Source organism: Zootoca vivipara, chromosome 12, assembly GCF_965207765.1.
Source record: "Zootoca vivipara chromosome 12, rZooViv2.hap1.1, whole genome shotgun sequence".
NCBI lineage: Eukaryota > Metazoa > Chordata > Lepidosauria > Squamata > Lacertidae > Zootoca > Zootoca vivipara.
The window spans coordinates 21,646,761-21,673,020 of record NC_142595.1 but is presented as its reverse complement, the minus strand read 5'-3'; the positions used below and the strand labels follow the sequence as shown (position 1 = coordinate 21,673,020).

Sequence of the window (26,260 nt, the reverse complement as noted above, 5' to 3'; positions counted from 1 at the left end):
GTCACAAACAGGATTAGATCCAGGTTTGGAAAGGGGGTCCATTAAGTCCAGAAACAAAAGCCTAAAATCATCCAGCCACTTTTCTATGTGGATTCAAATAAATCAAAGTCCTGATCAAGTTACAACGCAGCTTTCTGATTGATGGGAGAAGAGTCCAATATAAATCCTTCCCCGTGCATCTTTTTGTTTGTAGATGAGAGATAGAGAGATAGAGAGATAGATATTCTGACATCAGCTCCTGGATTTCCCTTATGGCTGCCGCTCAGGTGCAAAAGGGGCGGAGAGAGACAGCTGGTCAAAACAACAGAAAAATGAAAAGGCACACCCACATTTGCAAGACACACAAGACTTCAAAAAGAACACACTTGGGGTGGGGTTGGAGAAAAAGGAAGTTCCACTAAAGTCACTGGGACTTGCTTTCTGGGATTGCGCAATTTGGAACAGGATGTCAGCTTCAGGGCTCCACTTACTATTTTTTAAAATTATCCCCACTTTCAGAACTGAAGAATTGAGGCCGATGCTCTGATACGAGTTGCAAAAAAATTGAACCCGATGCCTCACAGCTCTCTGTCGGGATCAGGGGGCATTCCAGTTAGCAGCTTCCTGATAGCAAACCCAAGTCAACTCTCAAAGATGAGGGAAAAGTTAGGCTCTTCCTAACTTATTAGACGAGAATCCAGCGGAAACACCTGTCTTGCTCGCCTAACTGCTCTCTTTCCAGTCTGCTTGCCCTTCTGCATGCTCCCTTCCTGCATCTTGGTGCCAAGCTCCCCTTTGGCTCAGATCCTGGCTTCCACCTGATCCCTGACCTCAGAATGACCCACCTAGAGATCGGCTCCAGGGCACCATCTAACTCCATACCAAATCTTGCCAGGGGTTGCATTTCTGCAGCTGACTACAGCTCAGTGCTGACACCAACACTCTAGCAACACTGTTCCTTCTCAGTAGGGCTGACAGTCTGAATGGAGAAGATGAGGCATTGAAGGATAGGGACTGGAAGCAAGCAGGGAAGGTGAGAGGGAAGAAGTTAAAGCAGCAGTGAAAAAGCAGGTAAGGTGCTGCTCTGAAGGTTCTAGTAGGGAGGCTTTGCTGGTGAAGCGGAGGGCCCCGGAGGATAGGGTAGAGGGCTGAGGAGTACGAATGGGGAAGCTGTTTCAGGTGAAAGGAGACAGGAGAGGAAGGTGATGAAAAAGCAGGTGCAAAATTCCAAGCATCTGAAAATGTTGAGACTGGCACCTCAGAGTTCAGATCTCGTCTCCATCCCTATTCATGGCAGGCCCCTAAACACTGGATACTAGAAGTTTGTTTTCCAATACTTAGGAATTTGATATATTTTACTGAGCTAGTGCCAAGTGAAAAGGCGTATAGAGAGAGAGATACATGGGGAAGGAAGACACTGCATCTTGCAAAGCTGTCAGGAAGATGATCAAAATTAAAACAGGGGTGGCGGAACCTGTGGCACTCCAGACACTGCCGATCTACCATCATCCCTGAGCACTGGGCCATGTTGGCTGGGGCTGATGGGAGCCCACAACACCTGTAGGGCCACAGTTTGCCCACTGTTGCCCTAAAAGCATGTGAATATTACTCCCTCTCCTATAAGCATTTGGTTGGGCACTGTAAAAAAACTTGATACCGGACAAGATACTGGTGTGATCCAGCAGAGCTTTCTTAAACTGAAACTGATGTCCCTCTAAAATTGATGTAAACTGCTTAGAGATCTTGCATATTAAGTAGAATAAAAGTACAATTAAATAAATAATAGAATAGTTTTAAGAACGAGAGACTGTTCAGAACTGGGTCACTTGGTTCAACAGCCCAAGCGAGAGCGATCCAAGTGGCCTGACCTGCAGGTTTACGTTAATGCACTCTCACCTTCTCCAAACAACACCCATTTTTTGCAAATGAGCTGTCCTGACTTGGCTCTCCTGGGAACACAGCCCGCACTGACTCACCCTCTTGTAGATCCCAGGGCTCAAAAAAATGCAGACCAAATAATAATAATAATAATACTTCCAACCCGCCCTACGCCTGCCTCAGTCCCCATGTCCCTTTTCTCTTCCTGGCCCCGAGGTCATTCTCCATGTGCATTTTGTCTGCTCGGCAGTTTGCTTCCTATTGTCAACCGACCCGGCGGCCCTCGGAAAGGGACGGCGGATGCGCTGCAAGCCAAGCACGCAGATTAAAACTTTTTTTTTTGCACGGGCAGCCTCTTGTTCATTCATTCACATGAAAGGCAGAAGCTCCGGACAACAGGAAACAAAAGATTTGCAGAGGATGTAGAGACACAGTGCAAAGTGCAGAGGATTTCTGTGCCCCATCCTTCCACACCACCCTTTAAATTCGTAGTTAGGTTTTTAGTGCTCATCTATAGCACACATGCCGATGGTGGCAGCCGTTGCTGTTACTGACTTATACAGAAGCATCAGTATATCTGACTGCTTTCCAGAATATCCTAAGTGAAAGGGGCATATCTCTGCTCCGTTTTGATTTTGGACAATGGAGAAGAAGCAAGAGGAAAGGAGAGCCAAAGAAGAAGCAACAGCAATAATGATTTTTAAAATGTTTGTCTAATGTGGGCACATACCACAAAGCACTCCTGAAAGGGTACAACCACATGCTAGGAGGGGTAAGCAATATACCCTTTCCTTATAATAATAATAATTTATTATTTATACCCCGCCCATCTGGCCGGGTTCCCCCAGCCACTCTGGGCGGCTTAGTGACCAGCCAGCAGGTTCAACCAATAGTAAGTTACTAAGACATGCACCCATGACAAATACATGCTCCTAATGCACTAAACCTTACACACATAGTTATGTATGATACAGGGACATGCAAAAAACAACACCACCACATGAAGCAGGCCACAGTTGTTACAGCTCCCCACAAGATGTATCCCAGCCCCAAGTAAGTACAGGCACCAATCATTTTACATGCGTCCAATTCATGCACATTCATGCACACTGCCTCCTCCCGGAAGTGGCCCCAAAACAGGGTGGAAGGGACTGGGTGGGGGTGAGGCAGAATGGGGCAGAACAGGGTAGGCTTATGTGCGCTCTGCACGCGGGGGTCCTCGGCACCACTTGTATAGGAAAGTGATCAGCATAACAAAAATTTCTACTAGCACCTGCCTTGCTGCTCGAGGCAATCTTCTCACTCAAGCAATTCCTAAGTAAGACTAAAATGTTTGTGCCAGTGGTATAGTGGAGGGGACTGAGAACTGTGGCATGAGGACTTTTTTTTTCCAGAGAAGGAGTGTGTTCAGTACTGGACTGGTATTAAACGTCACACTGCTTCAGAGTGTGGTCAGGTTCTGTGTATTCATGGCTCGAGTTTCCGCATCCATCTCACAGTGACTCCGGAGAACTTTTGCTAACAAATCTTTACTGAGGTAAAATATGGGAAGGGTGGGTTGTTGTTGTTGTTGTTGTTGTTGTTGTCGTCGTTGTTGTCGTTGTTTTACAGTGGATGTGTATGTAATGTTGCCTGGCATGAATCCCACCACAGACAAATTCAAAAGCTATACAAACCATTTTCACATGAACAACAAACAAACATCAGCAAACTTTTTAACCCGCTTCAATCTGAAAAAGGAAGAACACAGGCTTCTTGTAATAAAAGACTATATGCCCTCCTATTTCAGCTCACATAAAAAAATAGCAGAGTGAGGACCCTTCCCAGAATGCCCCTGTCTACCAAAGAATCAATGATCACTTTCTCTCTAAAAAGCAGAACCGGAGAGGATGCTGGGATAATCCTCCCATGACCTCACACAACATGAGACAGAATTGGCCTTGGTTGCCCTGAGGGATGACCTCCTTTGAGAGAGGATTGGGGGGGGGGAGAACGACCCTGTTGCTCTTGTTTGATCTTTCGGCAGCTTTCAATACCATTGACCCCAGTATGCTCCTGGTCATCCCCATGAACTGTGAACTCATAGCACTGTGTTACAGTGGTTCTCCTCCTACCTACAAGGCCAGGTTCAGAGGATAGCTTTGGGGGACTTTATGTCTGCCCCCTGGCAGCTGTGCTATGATATGAGTTATCACAGGGTATATATCATATCAACCCCAATGTCATTTGATATCTGTATGAAGCCACTGGGAGAAGTCATTACAAATACTGGGGCACGGTGTCATCAGTATGCGGATGACACCCAGTTCTACTTCTCGGTTTCATCTGAATCAGGAGAGGATGTGACTGTCCTTATTTATATATTTTGCATAGTATAAATCACTTCAAGACATTTAAAACAAATATTAAGCAGTTTAAAAGGCTTTTAAATAAATACACGATCCTCCCAGTGGGGGGGGGGGAGTGGAGAATGTATTTTGGGGGAGGGATCGTTGAATAATACAAAAGCATGTACTTTGTCAACACCAGTTATGAGGATAAAGTGATGGTATAGATCAGGCATCCCTAAACTGCGTCCCTCCAGGTGCTTTGGCCTACAACTCCCATGATCCCTAGCTAAGAGGACCAGTGGTCGGGGAAGATGGGAATTGTAGTCCAAAACATCTAGAGGGCCGAAGTTTGGGGATGCCTGGTATAGATAGACAATTGATTGTAATCCTGGACAGCAGCTGCCTGTCTGAGCAGATGGATCAATGATCTAGCATGGTATACTACTGTTTCCTGTGTTCCTACCCTAGTAGATAAACCACGTGTGAACAGTACAGGAGTCACCAATGTGGTGCCTAGAGGCACAATGGTGCCCCTGAAGTTTTCCCCTAGTGCCCACAAAGCCTCGGAGGTCCCTGCTTGCACACTTGGGTGTTCCTTTTGTCATGAGCAAAACATGAACAGTATATGGCACTGAAGGAGGAAGTTAGAAGAGTGACACTCTTTCCCACTTCCTCTTTTACCTCTACCTGCTTTTCAATACTCAAACTAATTCTATGAGATCCAACTTTTGGTCAGATCCCTTTGAAAAATTAAATATGTGTGTGCATGCTTCTTCTTGTTCCGTCTCATAGCTTTGGGGGGGGGGGGGAGCTGATGAAGCGAGGGGAGGTAGAAGTTACCAGAGGGGTGGCACTCACAGGCAGTCCATTACAGCTCCTAACATGCTCATGGGCCTAAAAAGCTTGTTGGCGCCTGCTTGTAGTATGTCCTCCCAAACAGCACCTTCAAAAATGTCTAACACTGTTTGCCTTTGTTTAAATGACTGTTTGGTGATATAGGTAAAGGTAAAGGGACCCCTGACCATTAGGTCCAGTCGTGACCGACTCTGGGGTTGCGGCGATCATCTTGTATTATTGGCCGCGGGTGCCGGCATACAGCTTCCAGGTCATGTGGCCAGCATGACTAAGCCGCTTCTGGCAAACCAGAGCAGTGCATGGAAACGCCGTTTACCTTCCCGCTTGGAGCAGTACCTATTTATCTACTTGCACTTTGACATGCTTTCAAACTGCTAGGTTGGCAGGAGCTGGGACCAAACAATGGGAGCTCACCCCATCACAGGGATTCGAACCGCCGACCTTCCGATCAGCAAGCCCTAGGCTCTGTGGTTTAATCTACAGCGCCACCTGCGCCCCTGCGTTTGGTGATAGTTACCCCAAAATTTTATTCTTCCTCTCCGTAACAGAAAAAGCACCAATCCAGCACTGTTTAATATATAAACTCAATCCAGCCTGGTAAAAGGTCAGTTACATATGGGTAAACTCTCAGGTTTCCTGCCACCGCCCAAGAACAAGGATAAGTGAAGTTCCTCGTACGTAAAGAAGCCAAGCTTTATTCCAGAAGACTGACAGGGCAAACTCAGCAACCACTAAAGAGCAGGAATTACGGTAATCCAGACTCTCAGGTGCTAGAGATATGACAAGGATCAAGCCAATTTAGGATAAAAGCTTAAAAGTTCCCTAACTGAAGTTAAGGGAGAAGGCCAGTGGTCAGGATTCAATCAGCAAGCAGGATGGCAACTTGGGTGTACCAAGAGACCGTAGTTAATGCAAGCTGAGATTATTAGCCAATTTCAAACCATGATTTCACTATCTGGTTTGTTGGCCACAAGCCACAGATAGCTGGCTTGAACCAATTCAGACATACAAATAAACCACACTTAAGCAAAACAAACCATGGCTTAGCATTACATGTAAGCCAGGCCAATTTATAAGAAATATTAGCCCATCCACCTACATTTTGCCTCTCTCTTTTCATCTCTTTTCTCTGTTGCATCCTTTGCATTTAGACTGTCAGTCTGCTGGTGCAGTGACCTGTCCTCTATAAAGGGTCATGTATATAGATGGTGCTATATAACAGAGAATCAATCAACAGCCACTGCCCTTAATATATAGAGAGCTCACATGTTCTATAATGGTCAATGCACACACTTTAGAAGCATGGTTTAAAATAAATCAATCATTCTAGCCTTCCTTAGTTATGTCCCAAGCTTTCCTTGCAAGACTGGCCTACCCCTTTTTAAACTCCCTCTCCCTACGGCATCTGATATCATCAACTTTGTAAACTGATTTAGGGTGTCTGTTTTTTATTTTAAAAAAACCACTACAAAACACACACATGCAAATAACAGTGTATGTAGAAAAGTCACTAGCCTATAAAATGTTTTACTAAACCTTATGTATAACATATGCAAGTATCTTTGTGGCCTAAGGGGAGACTGGGAAAAAGAGAATCAACCACTGTAAAAATTTCTCTGGAAGGAAGCTAAACCTGCTGCACAAAGGTGACCAGGTAAGAGATTATTTACAACACTTAGTGGAATTCAGTATTCTAAGAATCACAGTTTTCATATAAACAGAAAAAGCAAGCATGCTGATCTTATAAGGTTATTGGGGGGTGGGAAGGGGGAATAATTAATTCAGTGATCATCCCCCATATTATCTGAAAACTTAAATCATGGAAGCAGAATACATTATACAACGCAACCCTTAGGACCACCCTTCCCTCTCAGTCATGTAGGGTTTAATATATTTCCAATAGCTCCTCCTTTGATTCTTCCACCATATGCCATATTTTTAACACAGTGAGGTGTGTGTGTGTGTGTGTGTGTGTGTGTGTGTGTGTAATATGCCCTATCAGAACAGAAGTCTTTTCCCCTAATGATTTGTAAGAGTTCTAGACAGAGTCCTTTTCAGAAACCTTTGGACAGGCCAATGTTAAAAGCTCTTAATTAGGAACAATATTTTTATCTGCTTTTTATCATTTGCTTTTATTAGGTTCTAGAACAGGCACCCCCCAAACTCGGCCCTCCAGATGTTTTGGGGCTACAACTCCCATAATCCCTAGCCAACAGGACCAGTGGTCAGGGGTGATGGGAACTGTAGTCCCAAAACATATAGAGGGCCGAGTTTGGGGATGCCTGTTCTAAAAGCACATTTCTAAAACTGCAGTATCTCCCAAGGAAAAGGAGAGAGGCATAAACACCTGGAATGAGTGTTGGCTCCAGGTTTTGTTCACACTGCACATAGTCATAGCTGTCAAGTTTTCCCTTTTCTCCCGAGGAAGCCTATTCAGCATAAGGGAATTTCCCTTTAAAAAGGGGAGAACTTGACAGCTATGCACATAGTTAAAATATGGAATTCACTCCCACAAGATGTAGTGATGGACCTGATGGTCACCGTGTTGGACAAATTTAAAACAGAAATTAGCACATTCTTGGAGGACAAGTCTACCACCAATGGTTGCTAGCCATGATGGGCTATGTTCTACCTCCACTGTCAGAGGCAGCAGCAAATCTCTGAACCCAAGAGAGAAGAGTGCTGTTGCACTTGGGTCCTGTTCACAGGCTTCCCATAGGCATCTGGCATCTGGCTGTGAGAACAGGATGCTGAACTAGATCCAGCAGTGCACTTCTAGTGTTCTTATGATGCCCCAGCTCACCCCCAAGTATTACTGGGGTTGCCCTTTCATTTGCCCTGTCAGCTTGTGTCTAAAAGGAGAGGGAAAGGTGAACGGAGGTTACTCCACCTTCTCCTTGCTGCTGTCACTATTGACCTGCTTGGAGAGAGCAGGTGAACAGACAGTGATGGCAAAGAGGAGCAGCAGGGGTTGGCAGGGAGCGCTTGGGGTTGGCAGTGGGCTCTCTGCTAGGGGACAGGCCTTGGCAGATGCCCAATGATGCTGACTTCTGACACTGGCCCTGCTTTGGACGTACGTCTCCAACAGCTGCGAACTTCTGAGTGTGTTGGCAGAAAGGCAGCATGTGGAGATATGCACTATTTTAAAGACATTATTTCAAGCGAAAAGACTCCACTTAATGATACACTTACAACTCTAGCCCTTAATTGGGAGGGAGGAAAAACATATATTTTCTAACGTGCAGTTGGTGGAGTATGGAGCTTGTGGAGGTAAGGCACACAATTATATGCAGGGGGGAAACAAAGACTCCAGCTTCCTGAGAATCTCAGCTTTCGTTAAAAACAAAGAAACATCAAGCGACCCTCTTGGCTGTGAACATATGCAACGACTAGTGAATTCTTAGAAGCCTGAGGAGAAGGTGAAGAATGATTCTCAGTGGTTGGGACTCGTGCATCTGTGCACTGCCCCTTCCAGCAATAACTGGAATAAATTTATGCAAAATATTTCAAACACCCTGCTGAACAAACTATATGCACACTTGTGGAAACTTTCTCAATGCATGCAACTTTCACAGGTTGCAGAACTCAGCTTTATCTTGCATCATAAAGAAGATTGCCTGAGCACAGGACTTTAATGCTATCGTTCTTTTAAAATGCAGTGTACACCTAGGCTAGGACATAGGCTCCAATCCCCATTCAGCTATGAAACTCAAGAAGCTATTGTGAGCCAGTCACTACCTCTCACTCAAACATCTCTTGCAAAGAGACTGTGACTATTCCTTCCAAGCACCCCCATATAAGCTGCCCCACAAGAATAATAGGATACAAAGAATAACAGAAAGAATACTGTAATAGGATACAAATGCACACACAAAAATGAAAGATTCTGGGCAGGCTGCAACTCAGTATTTGAGGAAAGATTTGATGCCAAAGTTCCCAGGTTTAAGTCCAACTTTCTAACCCTACAGGCTCACAAAGCCACTTAAAGATCTAGTAACTGACAAGCAGAATGAAATCCTTATCTAATTGAGGAACAACCCAAGAAGGTAACTTGTCATTAGGGTGTTGCTATGTAAAGTATTCCCATGTTACATAGCATGGAAACGGATGCTGTGAGCAAGCTCTCCCCAAGGGCAGGCAAGACGGTGAGACTATGATTAATTCTTTTCATGGTATCTGCCCTCTTGAAATCCATGCTGGCTAGCAGCCTGCTCACCCACAACGGTGTCCTGATCCTGCCATTTAGGGATCCACTTTGGATGGGTGTTCAAACACATTTGCCAACACAACCATTCACAGACAAAAGAAAACCAGCACAACCACAGTCACTGTTATATATGTGCCCTAGGAAAATTTAGGATCATTGTTCATGGGATGTGTAAAATAAACAGCCCTTGATTTCTAAAATGAGATGCAAGTTCTCAAGCCTGCCCAGGAGATGCATGTTTTGACCTGAAAGCTGCCCCACTCCCCAATTTCTGATAGTGCTGGATGCAGTTGCTGGCAAGGAAAATACTCCACTCACATGCTCAAGCTACCCTTTTTTTATTACTTCTTCTCATTTCCTAAATGCACAGAGAACGCATTAAGCTCTGGCTCAAATCATATCCCAGTAGGTAAGAGAAACATGCAGACCACAAACGTCAGTAAAACATTATGAAGTCTTCCCTTTCAAGTCACTCTCCCAACCACTTCACCAGAAGGCAGGTCACAATTCCTCCCTATTTTACAGATTTGGGGAAACAAGGCTGAGAAGGAATGACCTGCTCGGAGCTCTCCTTCAGAGCTGCCTTGAAAAGGAATACATAGGCACACAAACAAGACACACAAAGGCAATATAGCTCTCTCACCGTGAAATTCCTGTCTATCCTGGGTCGTGCACGGCACTTCTGCCGAGCCATCCCTGCCCCGGCACGGCGCCACCGCTTCTCCCACCATTCGGTGTTGTCGTTCCGCAAACTCGTCAACCAGATGCAACGGGGTTCGGGCAAGCTGCAATCGACGCCGACAGCTCGCTCAAAGCGCCAGCCTTTCCCTGCTCGTGCGACGCTCCACACCGCTTTGCCCACCACTGAGATGCCATGGTGCGGCGGGGCTGGAGGGCGTGGGGGTCCCCGTGGCCCGCCACCACAGGGAGCCCGATCCCCCCGGCTCGTGCCTTCCTCTACCATTGCACTCCCAGATGAGGAAATTCCTGGCACAGAGGCAGCAAAGCTGAAGTGACAGAACCGGCAGATCGGAAGAAACTCGGGATAGGTTAATAGAGAGAGATTTCAAACTGGATCTTTTAACTCCTGGCGCCAGGCTGGTTAGGTTCCATCCACACTCTTTGGACCGTGGACGTTCTTCTCGACGGCTCTCTACAACTTCAGTAGGAAATCTGCTAGCTTGTATTTTGTTTTCCCCTCCTTATCCAAGATGTTGCTCTCTCTCTCAAGTCTCTGGTCTCATGTATCATGGGCAAAACATTGAGGATTTCCAAGTCCGGGCACGCCAGATATCTCCGCGCGCACACACACTCAGAGAGAAAACAGCAACTGGCCTTAGAATACCACAGTCCTCTTCCTACAACTGGCAGAAGCAGAAAGGGAAAAAGCCCCGAGACTGTACAGAGAAAACTAATTACATGGGGAGAAGAGGAGGAGGAGGCAGCAGTGGCAGCAAATTCTGCCTGGTGGGAATGAGATGGATGCAAATCAGAGAGACTAGGTTGTGACTTGACAGCTAGGCAGACAGAAAGAGAATAGAGCTTCCCCGTGTTCATTCCGCACAGACAGCCCTGCAGCTGCTCTGAGGTATCAGGCCATCTCTGCCCCACCCCACCCCTATGTGACCCAGCCCACTCCAGCTGACTCCATCTCAGTGTCCACGCCAGGGCGGGGGGATAGTAGTAGCTGCCTCTTGCTGGTGTTATGTTCTTTTAAATCCTCTGCATTTCTTCTAAATCACAGCATGAACATACAATTTCCTTCCTTCCTTCCTGAACTTATTTGACAGAGCTGAAGCGCTCACCCACTTGCCAGAAAGAGAGAGATGGGGGGGGCGGTTTTCCTTTCTCCCCACACCCCCCCTGGCTCCCTGCATCCTGAGCACTGGGAAACTTAGGGTCACGGCCAGATTTGGCCGACTCTAGCTTATGCATGAAATAACAGAACTCTTGCTAATTGGGGAGGAAGCAAAGAAACAGAGGAGCTCAAGCTTGATTTTTTATATAAACCTCAGCCTATTATTATGGTGCTTGTGCTTGTTTACACAATGCCATCCGTGTGCGTGGCAATTGACAGAATGATATAAGCAAGGGTAACAACAACAATAAAGACAAGTCTCTGCCCCAAGGAGCGAACAATAACGTATCAAGCGTGTTCCACAGAAATTTTAAAAAATCTAGCCACACAGCAGGGTAATTAACCGGCCAACTCTCCACATCCAACCGTAACACTCCATAGTTCCTGGTCCTCCCTGTGCCGTGGGATTTCCATTCCAGCACTCCTCTCAATCAGGAGCCGCCAAAGCTAGGCAAGGGAGGTAGACCCATAGAACTACCGCACAGAAACCTCTTCTTACACAGGCAAAAATAATTATTAAGACAGACCACAAGCTTTTCATTTGCTAGATTTCTAGGCCATGGTGTGGAAAGAAGATGACAGTGGCATTCCAACTGAACTGTCCAAGGGGATGCGAAAAAAGCAAACAAAAAGAACATTGTGCATTGTCATGACGACAGGGAAGGGAGTACCGAATATATATTTAAGGCAGGGGTGGAGGACCTACAGCCCTCCAAAATTTTGTTGGGATTCCAGCTCCCATCAGCCACAGCTAGCACAGCCAATGGGTCGAGAGCAATGGGAACTTTACTTATTTACTTTCTTTCTTATTGCATTTATATCCCACTTTTTTCTCCAAAGAGCTCAAGGTGGTGTACATGGTTTCCCACTCCTCATTTAATCCCCACAACAGCCCTGTGAGGTAGGTTAGGCTGAGTGGCTGTGATTGGCTCAAGGTCACCCAGTAAGGTTCATGACCGCGTTCATGACTTTAACCACTATACCACACTGGTTTTCTGTAATCCTGCAACATCTAGAGGACCACAGGTTCCAACACACAGGGAACTTTGATAGGGGGGATTTTAGTTGATCTGCAGCTTGGCTCATTTTATCTGATCCAGGAGAAAGAAGAAGAAGAAGAAGAAGAAGAAGAAGAAGAAGAAGAAGAAGAAGAAGAAGAAGAAGAAGAAGAAGAAGAAGAAGAAGAAGAAGAATCTTTCTTCAAAGGGAAAGAATGCTGGAGGCAGGAATGTTCACACACAAACAGCCTGGTGTGACAAGCATGGTAGCAAGCTTTAGGTTCATGTATGCTTCTTCACCACATGGAAAACTTACAATGTTATAATAAGAACCTTATAATTCATGCATAAAGTTTATGCTGGCACAAGTGGGCATGATCTGCTTGCGGGGTGGGGTGGGGGACAGAAAGCAGCAGATGGATTACACAAACCGGGTCTTATTCACATGTGCACAAAAGAGGCATCTAAACATTACTCCCAGTTGAGGTTTTTTTGCAGCGATGGTAAGTCTGTGAGTAGCATCAACACTAGCACCTCCACTGCAGAGGCCTTCCGTATCTCAAGCGCCAAACACTTTCCTAAGGTCTTTCTATTTTGGCCATCATTAAGCCAGGAGAGAGCCAGGAATTCTGACTGCTGGAGCCGTTTGCTAGGGAATTTTCACAGGATATTTAAAGCTCGTAATAATTTTCCATGTGATTCTTTAGTCAGCTGTCTTAGCCGGCAGCAGATTTATGCTTCTGAATGGTTGTTACCTACACAACGCCCCAAAATATGGGACACACCAGTGGAGGGTGGGGTTGAACAATTTACAAACATTTTCAAAACGTGCAATGAAAAGCTCCAATAAAAAAAGTTTTTACACATAACTGATTTTTGAACAAACAAATATTCTGCTACCCACCCACCCACCCGCCCCTAAGGATTCAGGATGGCACAGACTGTGTTTTAACGAAACGATTCACAATAGCTGGAAAATTAAAGCAAGGTGGGGAGGAGGTGAGATAGGAAAGGACATAAAATGCCTTCTTCAGTGAATTTTAAGAGGATAAGCAAAAGAAGGGATTTCCTGTGTCCCCTTGTGCCCCTCCCAAGACACATATGGCAAGACCAAAGCTGGACAGGTGCAAAAAGCCCCCCTCAAAATGCAGCAGGGGGGGAGAGAGAAGAATAAAGAATGTTTCACTTTTTGATGAAGCTCTAGGCATGAAAAGCACAATGGCCTCCCCCAGTTTTTACCCCTACCTCTGTAATCTTTATCCCAGTGTATCAGGCTAGCGAGTCACTTTTAAGTGGTTATTGGGAATAGGGAATAGCCTTGCTACAGGGGTGGGGGAGAGACACAGGAATAAATTAACCCATTCGCCAATGCCCTCCTGCAGAATCAGCACCCTTGGGGATGCTAATCTGAGACTAACAAAGGAATCGTAGTGCTGCAGGCAGGGGCAATTCTATGGAGGCAATCCTGTTTAATGAGCTGGAACTAGCCGGCTGTGCATTTCGGGGGCGGGGGGGGGGGAGAGAGAGGCGCAACTAGATGGGATGGGATCCACGTCTGACATTGGATAGTGTTCCTCCAGCCTGGAGAGGGGAGACTTACAAGCCGGCTAGGCACGGTATACGAAAAGTTTTTATTCACTGTGAGGGTTTAATTTGGGTTCACTAGAGCCTGTTCTTTCTGAAAGAGCTCGGTCACAACTAGCAACAAAGAAAAGAATTATCGAAAAGCACATGCAGAGAGTGTAAAAAAAAGGCACAAGCTTTTTAGAGGAGCAATCTGCTCTGGGAATGCCCACCCTGCATGCCGTCCTTTCCTCTTCAGGATCAAACTCTGCCACTGTTGTTAAAACTTTGATGCTGTACATGGTCTGGACTGGCTGGTCTCACTAAGAATCTACCTCCACCCTAAACTCCCGAGTTGTTTGTGCTGTTTTTTGAAAACTTGAGAAAACCATTAAGATGTAAATGTATGGACATTTGTGCAGTGCTTTTAATTAAATTAAAAAAGAAGAAGAATTAAGCTGAAGAACTGGGAGAGACCAGACTGAAAGCTGAAGTAGCGTTTGAGGTGGTGATCTCTCTTGTATGCAAGCCTGCAGTTAAAACACTGGGCTCACCCCACAGCCAAGGGATGTACCATAAACTCTCTTTTATTACATCGGTCTTCATCCTGAGTAACTCTGTTATCAGAAGAACTGGCCAAAGGTATTACTTCCAGCATGCGTACACCTCAGTACCTTTTCCTCTGTTAGCAGTGACTGTTGTTGTTTAGTCGTTTAGTCATGTCCGACTCTTTGTGACCCCATGGACCAGAGCACGCCAGGCACTCCTGTCTTCCACTGCCTCCCGCAGTGACTACTCTTAGCAATTTTCTAAGTGTTTCACATACATTTTTTCTGTAATCCTTACAATGGTTGTGTATTATCCCCACATTGCATCTAGGATTCTGAAGCTGAGTGAGTTTGCAGCACAGGTGAGATCGGAACCAGCAACTTCCTGGTTCGTAGCTCACACTCCTACCCTGCCTATGCTACAGCAATTGCCAGAATTAAACGGCTGGCACGTTTTAAACTAAAGATGTTAGAAAAACATCAGTGGAATACAGGTGTAAACAACAATGCGAGGACCAGCAGGAAGTCACTCTTATTTAACAGGTCCGCAGCATGGCTGGAACAACTGAGACCCTGCCCAGAATCTGTTTCGCAAGGAAAAGTTTCTAGCCCTCAGGGCTGCATCGGAAAAATAAGGTTGGTAGTAGACGTCATTGGAAATGGGCCTTAACTTTCAGAAACAAAAGCTGAAAAAGCCATCCATAGAGACTGGGAGAAGGGAATCGTAGGTTTATTTGGTGAAAGCATAACAGCCCAGCAAGGGAGGAGAGGGAGAAACCCCAAAACCAGTCAACTGGCTTAATATTTATTTTGGAAGCTGGGGGTAACTAAAACCTTCAGTCTGGTCCTGTGCAGTCACACAGGACCACCACCCCCTTCCTCCAACCACAGGGTGCTGTTACTTAGGGGGAGGTGCTAAGAAGTATTCCAGCCATGCAAAGGCCCTGGGAGAAGGGGGAGGAAGGAAAGAAAGAAAGAAATATATGAGCATGCAAGGAGAAATACCAAGAATTGTTGGGATAGCAACCCCTGTCCTCGGAAAGCCAAGGACTTTTATCACCCACCGCACATTCTGTCCCCGGCTCTTGCGGTGTCTTTTCGTCTTTCAGTTTTTCTCCACGCATCCCGATCCATTTCAAATACCAGAAGAGCCTTTTCTTTAAAAATGAACTGACTACGGAATAGGATATCCCACCCAGCTCCAAAGAACGTATGTTTTGATTTTTACATAGACCAAAACTGCGGAAATATTAATTGAGCGTAAGTGGTTATTAACATTTAGCTTCTGTACTGCTCACATTGAGGGCCATTTCGCACATGAAGGCTACAATCTTACACATTTACCTAGGGGTAAGCCCCACTAAAGACAATAGGACCTATTTCTGAGTAGATATGCCTAGAGCTGTATTATACACATGCACATAATTTATTCAAGCAACTCAGAACTTTTGTGGCAGCATATAACTAACTAAATATTCAAACTCAGGGCAGGAGAGGGAAGATCAAGCACGGAAATTTGCATTTCTGAACAGCAGCTGTGTGCAAATTTCACATATAGGGCGGATAAATTTGGGGTGGTCCAAACCTCATTTTGTGGTGCATTCCTCCCATTCCTTATTCATTTATACGTGTAACTGGAAAGGATTGGCATGGAAGCAACATGCTTGGCCCGAACGTGATGTTAAGGCCTAATGTTGGAGGCAGTATCCTTCCTGGCGGTGCAGTAGTGCCACACTCCAAGGTGTATTTGGGACTGCAAACCCCTAGTCCCTCATTCATTTGGAAGTCAATGGACAAATGGGCATGGGCCAATGCACTTGAGTTGTGTCAAAATTAAGTGCTGGGTCAGACACAGTGTGCTGCCAGATGACCTGCTTATTGAGCATTCATCCTGATTTGTTTGCAGAGATGTTAAACCACCTAGGGTCAAAGCAAATGTTATTCCACACTTTCCAGTGCATTTCCTTTCACTTTCCTTATCACAAAAGTCTGGTTTTTTTGAAGAAATGTGTTTGATGCTCAAGACTTCCCAATCAACTCTAATTGTGCAACATGAATTTTCTGGTATGTGACTGAATCTCACCTGAAAATCGCAAGAGTCTGGAAACTCTCACAGTGCCCAGGATACCCTAGAGTAGCAGTTTCCAAACTGGGTTAGTGTATGATTTGTGGAAGTCCAAAAGCAACTCAAAGACTGTCGCCTTTGATATATGAGAGTGCGGAGGCAAGTTCTGAGATAATATGGTTTTTGTCCAGGGGTAGGCAACCTAAGCCCCGTGGGCCAGATGTGGCCCAATCGCCTTCTCAATCCGCCCCATGGACGGTCCAGGAATCAGCATGTTTTTACATCAGTAGAATGTGTCCTTTTATTTAAAATGCATCTCTGGGTTATTTGTGGGGCCTGCCTGGTGTTTTTACATACCGGTAAGTAGAATGTGTACTTTTATTTAAAATGCATCTCTGGGTTATTTGTGGGGCATAGGAATTCATTCATTTCCCCCACCAAAATATAGTCCGGCCCACCACATGGTCTGAGGGACTGTGGACTGGCCCACGGCTGAAAAGGGTTGCTGATCCCTGGTTTTTTCCAAAGCTAATGAGTGGGAATTGACCAGAATTCCCAAATCCCGGGCCAATACCATCTAAGCATCTAAAACAGGCATCCCCAAACTGCGGCCCTCCAGATGTTTTGGCCTACAACTCCCATGATCCCTAGCTAAGAGGACCAGTGGTCAGGGATGATGGGAATTGTAGTCCAAAACATCTGGAGGGTCGAAGTTTGGGAATGCCTGATCTCAAATGTCTCACTCAAGCTTTCCTTCTGTTCACAACATAACCATTTTTTAAAAGGGAAAAATGGAGGGAACAGAAATGTGTGGGCTTTTTGATTTGTTAAATCAATAAAACGGGATTTAAAAATTAGCACACTTAACTTGAGGATAACTTTAAAGTTGAACACAATTGGATTATGAAATATTTGTTGTGTTGTTTAGTCGTTTAGTCGTGTCCGACTCTTCGTGACCCCATGGACCATAGCACGCCAGGCACTCCTGTCTTGCACTGCCTCCCGCAGTTTGGTCAAACTCATGTTCGTAGCTTCGAGAACACTGTCCAACCATCTTATCCTCTGTCGTCCCCTTCTCCTAGTGCCCTCAATCTTTCCCATCATCAGGGTCTTTTCCAAGGATTCTTCTCTTCTCATGAGGTGGCCAAAGTATTGGAGCCTCAGCTTCACGATCTGTCCTTCCAGTGAGCACTCAGGGCTGATTTCCTTCAGAATGGATAGGTTTGATCTTCTTGCAGTCCATGGGACTCTCAAGAGTCTCCTCCAGCACCATAATTCAAAAGCATCAATTCTTCGACAATCAGCCTTCTTTATGGTCCAGCTCTCACTTCCATACATCACTACTGGGAAAACCATAGCTTTAACTATACGGACCTTTGTAGGCAAGGTGATGTCTCTGCTTTTTAAGATGCTGTCTAGGTTTGTCATTGCTTTTCTCCCAAGAAGCAGGCGTCTTTTAATTTCGTGACTGCTGTCACCATCTGCAGTGATCAAGGAGCCCAAGAAAGTAAAATCTCTCACTGCCTCCATTTCTTCCCCTTCTATTTGCCAGGAGGTGATTAGCACATCATAATGGGTATCAAGATATCAGGGACAATATTGGATATCAATTAGTGATACATAGAAGCAAGACTGAAACTTAAATATAGTCAGGGCTGAATAAGGCTATCCACATAATCTGTCTTCAGTGCCAGGGTTCAGGTCTGCCGAAACAAAGCAGCCAATCACATAATTATGGAGTTGGACGGGACCAAGAGGGTCATCTATTCTAGCCTCCTGCAATGCAGGAGTCTCTTGCCCAATGTGGGGCTCGAACCCACAACCCTGAGATTAAGAATTATATATAGCTCAATTGGTAGAGCATAACAGGAGTAAGAGGACTGTGCTTCCAGGCAGATTTCGAGTCCCAATACTTCTCATTTTATAAACTGCTACCAGAATTGAGGATTACATACTTTGGAATTACAATGCTTAATATAACAAGCAGAGACATCACCTTGCCGACAAAGGTCCGTATAGTTAAAGCTATGGTTTTCCCAGTAGTGATGTATGGAAGTGAGAGCTGGACCATAAAGAAGGCTGATCGCCGAAGAATGGATGCTTTTGAATTATGGTGCTGGAGGAGACTCTTGAGAGTCCCATGGACTGCAAGAAGATCAAACCTATCCATTCTGAAGGAAATCAGCCCTGAGTGCTCACTGGAAGGACAGATCCTGAAGCTGAGGCTCCAATTCTTTGGGCACCTCATGAGAAGAGAAGACTCCCTGGAAAAGACCCTGATGTTGAAATGTTGGGAAAGATTGAGGGCACAAGGAGAAGGCGATGACAGAGGATGAGATGGTTGGACAGTGTTCTTGAAGCTACAAACATGAGTCTGACCAAACTGCGGGAGGCAGTGAAAGACAGGAGTGCCTGGCGTGCTCTGGTCCATTGGGTCACGAAGAGTCGGACACGACTAAACAACAACAACAATATATACATGTTACATTTCAAGTGTTCAAAATACCTCAATGTACGTAAGCTACTAGCTATACGTGGCTACTTTTCAGTGATAAATTTAAGGAAGACATCAGCTTTATTCAGGCATTCTGTTCCATATTATTCATGTTGCATGGAGGGGAAGGCAAGGTTTTCAATCATGGGGGAAGCTTATGTGTATAGAGCAGGCTCCCATTTTCAGACCCCAATGCACAGACAGTGGGGAGGCAGAGGAGGGCAGCAGGCCACTGGTCAAGGTGTGTTCATTGCATGAAGCAGAATGCCTGAATAGCAGCTTCTGAGGCTCACTCTTCATGCGCAACAAAATGTAGTGAACGGGTTCAGATGTGGAAGACTGGATTCTATCACGTAATGCTAAGGGTCAGGGATGGAGATCACAGTTGTGTGTGTGTAAGAATCACTATGTGAAAAATAATAATCCCGTAAGTAGAAAATTAGCATAGAAAGGAAAGATCCTTTGCCTGATGTGCTTGTTTTCTACATGCAGGGGGCGGGGGGGGGGGGGACAAGAGCACTCAAAATGACACCTCTCCCTGGCAGTCTGAAGTAATACAGTGGGCTGCCAGTCAAATTTCTCCTTCCTTTGTTTATCTGCGCTTACCTTATATCACCTTTAGCGCAGAATGCTTGCTTGAGTTGATTTTCCCTACAAGTTTTTTTTTGGGGGGGGGAACAATTAGCTGCTTAGCAGAAACCAGAAAACCCACCACTAAAGGAGGGCAAGTGGCTCTATGATCTCCTCCAGCTTTTTCCTGCCTTTCTCCAGGGAGCTGCTTGATCCTTTCGCCTCTGAATATTTTGAAACTTGCCCTGCTTTTTCCACCTGAGACGGAAATTACCGGTGTATCTATCTCTCACCTACCCACTCCAATGGGTTGAAACGCAGTGGGGCGGGGAATTTTGAGTGGGGAAAATATGTGGAGGGGAAAGGATTAAGCCGTTTCCTTTGCCCCACCCTTTCCTTCACTCTCACCTCAGCCTCTTTTCTTTTGTTTTAAGAAGTCAGGAAAATAGGGTTGCCATATGCCCAGAATTTCCGCAGCAGTGCCCAGGTGGAAATCTGTAAAATGTCGGGGGAAATCCGGACGTATAGCAGCCCATGTCAGCCGATTTTTGCCGATTTTCCATAATAAAAAACAGTTCAAAAAAAAAGACAACAACTTCTGGATTTTCACAGTTTGAAATATGGCAACCCTACAGGAAGATGCTACATGTTTCTGCTTTGCAGTGTCTGGGTTTGGTCCTTACTGAGGTGATAAAATGATAACCTGAGTCATACCACATTGGACTGCTTGTGGGAAGCTCACATGACTGAATGTTTCTTCATTAAATAAATATAAATAGGCAAATCGCTCCACATAGCAAAATAGTACGAGAGAGAGAGAGAAAGCCAGGTCTGCGGTTTTCTATGTGCAAGGAATTTGGGTCTTCAGTCATCCAACCACTCCACAGTCTTTAAGGGGTTCAGTCCAGACACAGGTTTTATTACCTCAATGAGGCTTTATCAAGTCGCAAGGAAACTGCAGCGATGTTTCCACAGAGCCAAGCAGAGCGAGAGAGCTGCCAAAGATGCTCACAAACTTGGCTGCCCTGCTGTCATAAGCAGGCTTCAAAAGCACCGCCACGCACATACTGCCTTCCACTTCGTTGCTACCAAAAAAAAATCGTCCGAAACCACCACTTTCACGTCCGTCAGGCCCTTCCCCGCCGGATTCTGGATGGCATTTTTTGTGCCCTGTTCAGACTCACCCGCATTCTCTTTTCCTCACATGTCTCAACAAGCCCAAGTTACAGAGCCTGAGGAACAAGACATGGCTCTTTGCCTCTGCACAGCTGTCAGCCGTGACACAAGAGGGCTGAGCTGGGAGGGGATGAGGAAGAAAAGCCTTTGTTTCCCCAACTGCCCAATAAAACTATTTTTAAAAAATGCAGCAGTCCAGCCACACTTGAAATGCGAGGAACTTTATCCTGCCTATACAGCCGTAGCTCAGGCCCAGAGTTCAGCATCAGCCGTCACATTCGCACACCAATTATTTCAGTATGAGAGAGAAAGCTGAACTTGATGCAGAAGACCACCATATAAAAGCTTCTACAATGAGAAAAAACTACAAGATGAACAGTGATTATATTATTATTCTAGTTATTGTTATTAGTTTATATATTAATCGCACTTTTTAGTCACTTTTTTTCAAGAAAAGTGACCAAACACAACTTTAAAACCAAGTATATACGGTAAATACTTTTATCGTGCAAATAATAAAATAAAATATACCAAATCCAAAATTTACGATGGGTAAGTTAGCACACAACATGATAAGCTAAACCTTGGGTGGAATCTACACACATATTTAAAAAAAAACCCACTGTGAAAATGCTTTTTTTTTAAAAAAAAAAAACGTTTTGAAATATACATTTAATTTCACTTAGCTCACTCTCGCCATCTAGTGTCACATTTGTATACTGCACTTTACAATACACTGGAAATGTTTTATTTGCAGCTGTATAGCTGAGTCCTTGGTTTAGTGCAGGCATCCCCAAACTGCAGCCCTCCATATGTTTTGGCCTACAGCTCCCATGATCCCTAGCTAAGAGGACCAGTGGTCAGGGATGATGGCAATTGTAGTCCAAAACATCTGGAGGGCCGAAGTTTGGGGATGCCTGGTTTAGTGTGACTGAATGAACAATGTGGGCTCCTGGAAATGAGTTTGCAGCTCTTTTTGCTGCCGTGCTATACTAAACTACGCCAAGGTTTGTCTTAACATCTCATCCAAACCAGAACTTATGGTTAACTCTCTCCTTGCTATCCACAAGCTGTAGCCAAGGCTTGGATTAGCAGGTCCTGTGAACCAGGGCAGCAAAAGCTATAAACAAGCACACAAATATAAAATAAAATAAAAAATGCTTGCACTTAAGAGGAGTGAGTTTAGATAAAGCAACCTTGTGTGCACAGTCAACGGTGCATGCAAGATACACCTGTGATAGCTAGCCCAACCTGTTTTGCATTCTAGAAAACTGAATTCCATTCTAGTTCCAACAAGAGGCTGACCCATTGACCTGTTTCAGATTATTTGTTCTCACCCCAAAAAAATCTATGAGTTTTCACAGGTGGCTCTGTGAAGGAGGGGGGAAAAAACACCAGATTTCTTCTCCATGTTCACAAACTGAATGAAGGGACAATACTGATCAAATGTATGTTAGGTTTTCAAACAGCTCTCTCCCACTTTTTACATTACGTTAACTTGAAGAGACTCACGTTCCAGTCCCTGCTCAGCCAGGAAGCTCATTTGGTTGGGCCTTGGACCACTCTCTTATTTCTCTCAGCCTAATCTAGGTCGCAGGATTGTTGTGAGGATAAAATGAGGGAGCTTCATGGAGGAAGAAAAAGATCGGAATATCGCAAAAATATGTTATGAATTTCACGACAGACACATTAGAGACCAAAAAGCATTGCCAGCTTCACTTGAGAAAACCCTTTTATCATCCCATCAGAAACTTCCTGTATTAACACATTAATTTCATCCCTGTATGAAAGTACTCATACAATACTCGCCTCCTGGTATGGGAGAATGTGATGCTAATGACCAATACCAAAATGAAGGCTTGTGTGTTGTGCACGCTGCTTTATGGAAGTGAGTTGTGGGCAACTTACAACTGCCAGGAGTGACACCTGCCAGGAGTGATGCACTGCGTCAGGAAGATTTTGGACGTCACATGGCAGGACATGAAAGATGTGCTCTCCCAAATCCACATTCCCAGCATGTTCACATTCCTGTCTCAGCGACACCTACACTGACTTGCTTACGTCCACAGCATGGAAGATGGTCGGATCCCCATTGACATGGTCTATGGGGAAGTGGCTTCAGGCACTAGGCCAGGCATCCCCAAACTGCGGCCCTCCAGATGTTTTGGCCTACAACTCCCATGATCCCTAGCTAACAGGACCAGTGATCGGGGAAGATGGGAATTGTAGTCCAAAACATCTGGCGGGCCAAAGTTTGGGGGTGCCTGCACTAGGCCCAGAGCAACTCTGCATTGCAAATATGTCTGCAAATGAGACTTGATGAAGGCTGGCTATATCTTACTCCACGCCCCGAAAAAGGCAGCATTTAGGGTGGATTTTACTTCAAACGATCTAGAAGATTCTTCCAATTCACAACATGGTGTGGAGCCAACTACACTGGGGAACAATTTTTTTTCTTTTTCTGTTGCATGAGATTTTTCAACTGTTCTTATATGTTCTTTCAATGCTGATTTCATATCTGAAGTCGGTTTTGTTCTGTAAGCTCTAGTGTGTTTTTTTGCAATTCACGTTTTTCACTTTTCACCATAATCTTCGTTTTTCGCAATGCAAGAATTCAATATTTTATTAAACACATAGCCAAAGTAGTACCATATGATTATAAATGCCACCTCCCCAGCGGCAGACCCATTGGAGAAAGGCCTGAGCCCAGAGTCCCACTGGGAAAGACCTCTGGGTTTTGCCTTATTTTCCTCTTTTTCAATATTTTTTAAAAAACGTTTTTTAAAAAACTTTAATAATTTTTCCCTCTCCTTTTTCATTTTTTTAAAAGGGGAAACAATTATACATTTTTGTTATTTAAACTATAAATATTGCGAAATTATGGTTTTTTTCTCGAAGTGACACACCACCCGAGTTATGCTCGGTTTTTTGGTGAATTTTGACACACCAAGCTCAAAAAGTTGCCCATCGCTGCTCTAGAGCAGGCACCCCCAAACTGCGGCCCTCCAGATGTTTTGGCCTACAACTCCCATGATCCCTAGCTAACAGGACCAGTGGTCAGGGATGATGGGAATTGTAGTCCAAAACATCTGGAGGGCCAAAGTTTGGGGGTGCCTGCTCTAGAGCATATACTGGCTCCCTATAGCCAAATACAATTCAAGGAGCTGTGTTTTTTGTTTGTTTGTTTTACTCTTAATAAGAATCAAGCCGCAGTTGCCCCTGGAAAGCCATCATTTCCCAGTACTCAGAATGCCCAGAGAAATTGCTGGGAAAGCATATTTCCTACATCACAAATCTTAATTCTCAACCACACACATGGGAACAGCGGCGATGTCGTAAGCACACTACTGTATTGTGCTTTGGCATCACTGTCAGATGTGTCACAAATTTCTTCCACATTCAGATGTGCCACTTCAAAACACGATGTTTACCCCCCCAAAAGGCCAATTTTGTGTCGCTGCCCCCACTTCCCGCAGTTGCTGTGTGTGATCATCTTCTGTAGCAATACAAACCACACTGGAAATCTTAAAAGAAACAAAACCACAGCTGTCCTCCAGCAGCAAAACTAGCCCTGACAACTGGTTATTGACCAAAATGTGTATAGATTATAGATAGGATAGGATAGATAAGAAAGCCCTGACTCATCACTTTGCATGAGAATGGAGACAACTATTGCAGCAGGTAACAAGGAGCAGTTGCCAAGGGAGATTTCCAACAACTCTGAAAACCACTTTGTGTGGAAGAGGCATACTAATTGCACAAAATCCCATCCAATATTTTAGATTATTTAAGCAGGTGCACTTCTGGCTTTCTAGTGAGACAGAGGAACAACAGGAGACAGGAGGGAGGATTTAAGGTGTGGTGATTGGACTTAATTTTGAGACAGGGCTTAAGGCTGAGCCAGAAAACTTGTTTTCAGTGCTAGAGCGCTCAGCTCCAGATACAGGAAGCAAGAATTATGGGGGGAAATGCATTCAAAATACAGGCAAAGTGTCTTCCCTTCATCACTAAATAACCATAATGAGCAACGCACATCATTCATAAGAAAAGGGGGTTTCCAAGTTAGGAGGAATAAAATAACTGCAAAACTGAGCATCAGTACCCTGCATTTGAGAAATCAGTGTGGGGAAGGAGCTTAAATCAGAAGTAGAAGACATGCTTTGTGCATGAAGAGTCTCGGATTCACTCCCTGCCCTTTCCAGGAAAGACCTCCTTCCTGATTCTCTGTTTCCTGAAACCCTAGAGAATCTCTGTCGGTCAGTAAAGACCAGAGATTCCCACACTGTGGTTCATGGACCCCAACGGTCTGCAGGTTTCATTCAGGCCATCTGTGGCACATCTCTGGATTTCTGGCTAAAGATGGGAGGTGGTACATCCACTGCATTAAATATTCATATTGACTATTAATTGCATTTTCATTGCTTCTCTTATTTCTTATATTGCATTTTATTGTGTTGCACTTTGAATTTCAAGGAAAACACAATGTATAAAAAGCAATAAAAAATATAATTGAAAATAATACAGCATCTAGCACAGTGCACTGCAATTGCAACCACAGGGAGAAAAACCATTAAGTGGCCTGCCAAGAACCAAATCAATTTTCCAAGTGGTCCTTGGGAGGGAAGCACTGATATAGAAAATACTGAGCTAGATGGAGCAATTGCCTGACTTGGTATAAGGCAACTTGCTATGTTCGTTCCTTCCTTAGTCAATAGCTGTGTTTGCAGGTCACCAAACTTATCCTAGCTACTGCGAATGAGCATCATGTCGGGACCCACAGCCTGCTCACAGTCACTCCCTTCGTGCAAGCAGATGAAACTAACCAAGAAGAGCTAGCTTATTATGAGACATGCAAACCCAGAATCTCTAGTTCAGGCATCCCCAGACTTCAGCCCTGCAGATGTTTTGGACTACAATTCCCATCATCCCTGACCACTGGTCCTCCTAGCTAGGGATCATGGGAGTTGTAGGCCAAAACATCTGGAGGGCCGCAGTTTGGGGATGCCTGCCCTAGTTTGTTGCTCTCAAACAAGCCAGGATTCATAAGCCAATTTCAAGCCCTGGTTTACGATTTCGGGTTTGTTTGGGAACAACTAATGAAGATGCTGCTTTTGCGTGTCACATAAATAAGCTAGTTCTTCGTGGCTAGTCTTACACACTTGCACAAAAGGGTGAACAAATGGGTTGCACACATGCTGCTCTTTCACACTGAGCCAGAATAAGCCAGGAGTCCTGGCTTACTGTGATGTGCACATAGGGCCATTACACTTATTTCTCATATTTATTTTTTAAAAGTTGAAGCGCGGGAAGTGTGGAAAGGGAATTGAAGCCAAATATTCCGTTGCCCGTCAATTTCAGGATTAGGGGAGGTGGAACCACAGCTCTGGAGATGGTGGAAATAAATAATAATAATAATAATAATAATACCTCGCCCATCTGGCTGGGTTGCCCCAGCCACTGTCTAACTATAGAGACTCTAAAGCTGTTTGATTTCACTCAGATGTATCACTGAAGCTGGAATGAAATATCTGACCATTTAAAAAAATACCCCCTCCTTCAATCTGGAATGCACCCTGCAATCTTCCCCTAACTTAAAAGAGAAAGTTGGAGGTGAAACATTGAAGAGGTGGGGGTCTCTTTCACCTACAAAATAGTTCTCAACAGCTTGAAACGTGGAAAAAGGTCAGGCAGTGTTCATCAGGGCAAATTCTACACGCAAGAACGCCGGAGCAGCTGGAC

At 44.8% G+C, this 26,260-nt stretch overlaps 1 protein-coding gene across 3 annotated transcripts in view; it reads right to left on the bottom strand.

Moving 5' to 3' along the window:
• Nucleotides 1–26,260, bottom strand: part of ARHGAP23 (Rho GTPase activating protein 23) — a 175,286-nt gene that overhangs the window by 85,945 nt on the left and 63,081 nt on the right. Inside the window, exon 1 of one of the 3 annotated variants that reach the window (XM_035135510.3) lies at nt 9,893–10,336. The exons of the other annotated variants lie outside the window; for them this stretch is intronic. Within the exon in view, the coding sequence (XP_034991401.2) occupies nt 9,893–10,213 (321 nt within the window). The 5' untranslated portion in view covers nt 10,214–10,336. Of the gene's footprint in view, nt 1–9,892; nt 10,337–26,260 lie in introns of those variants that run through there. 3 annotated transcript variants of the gene reach the window in all.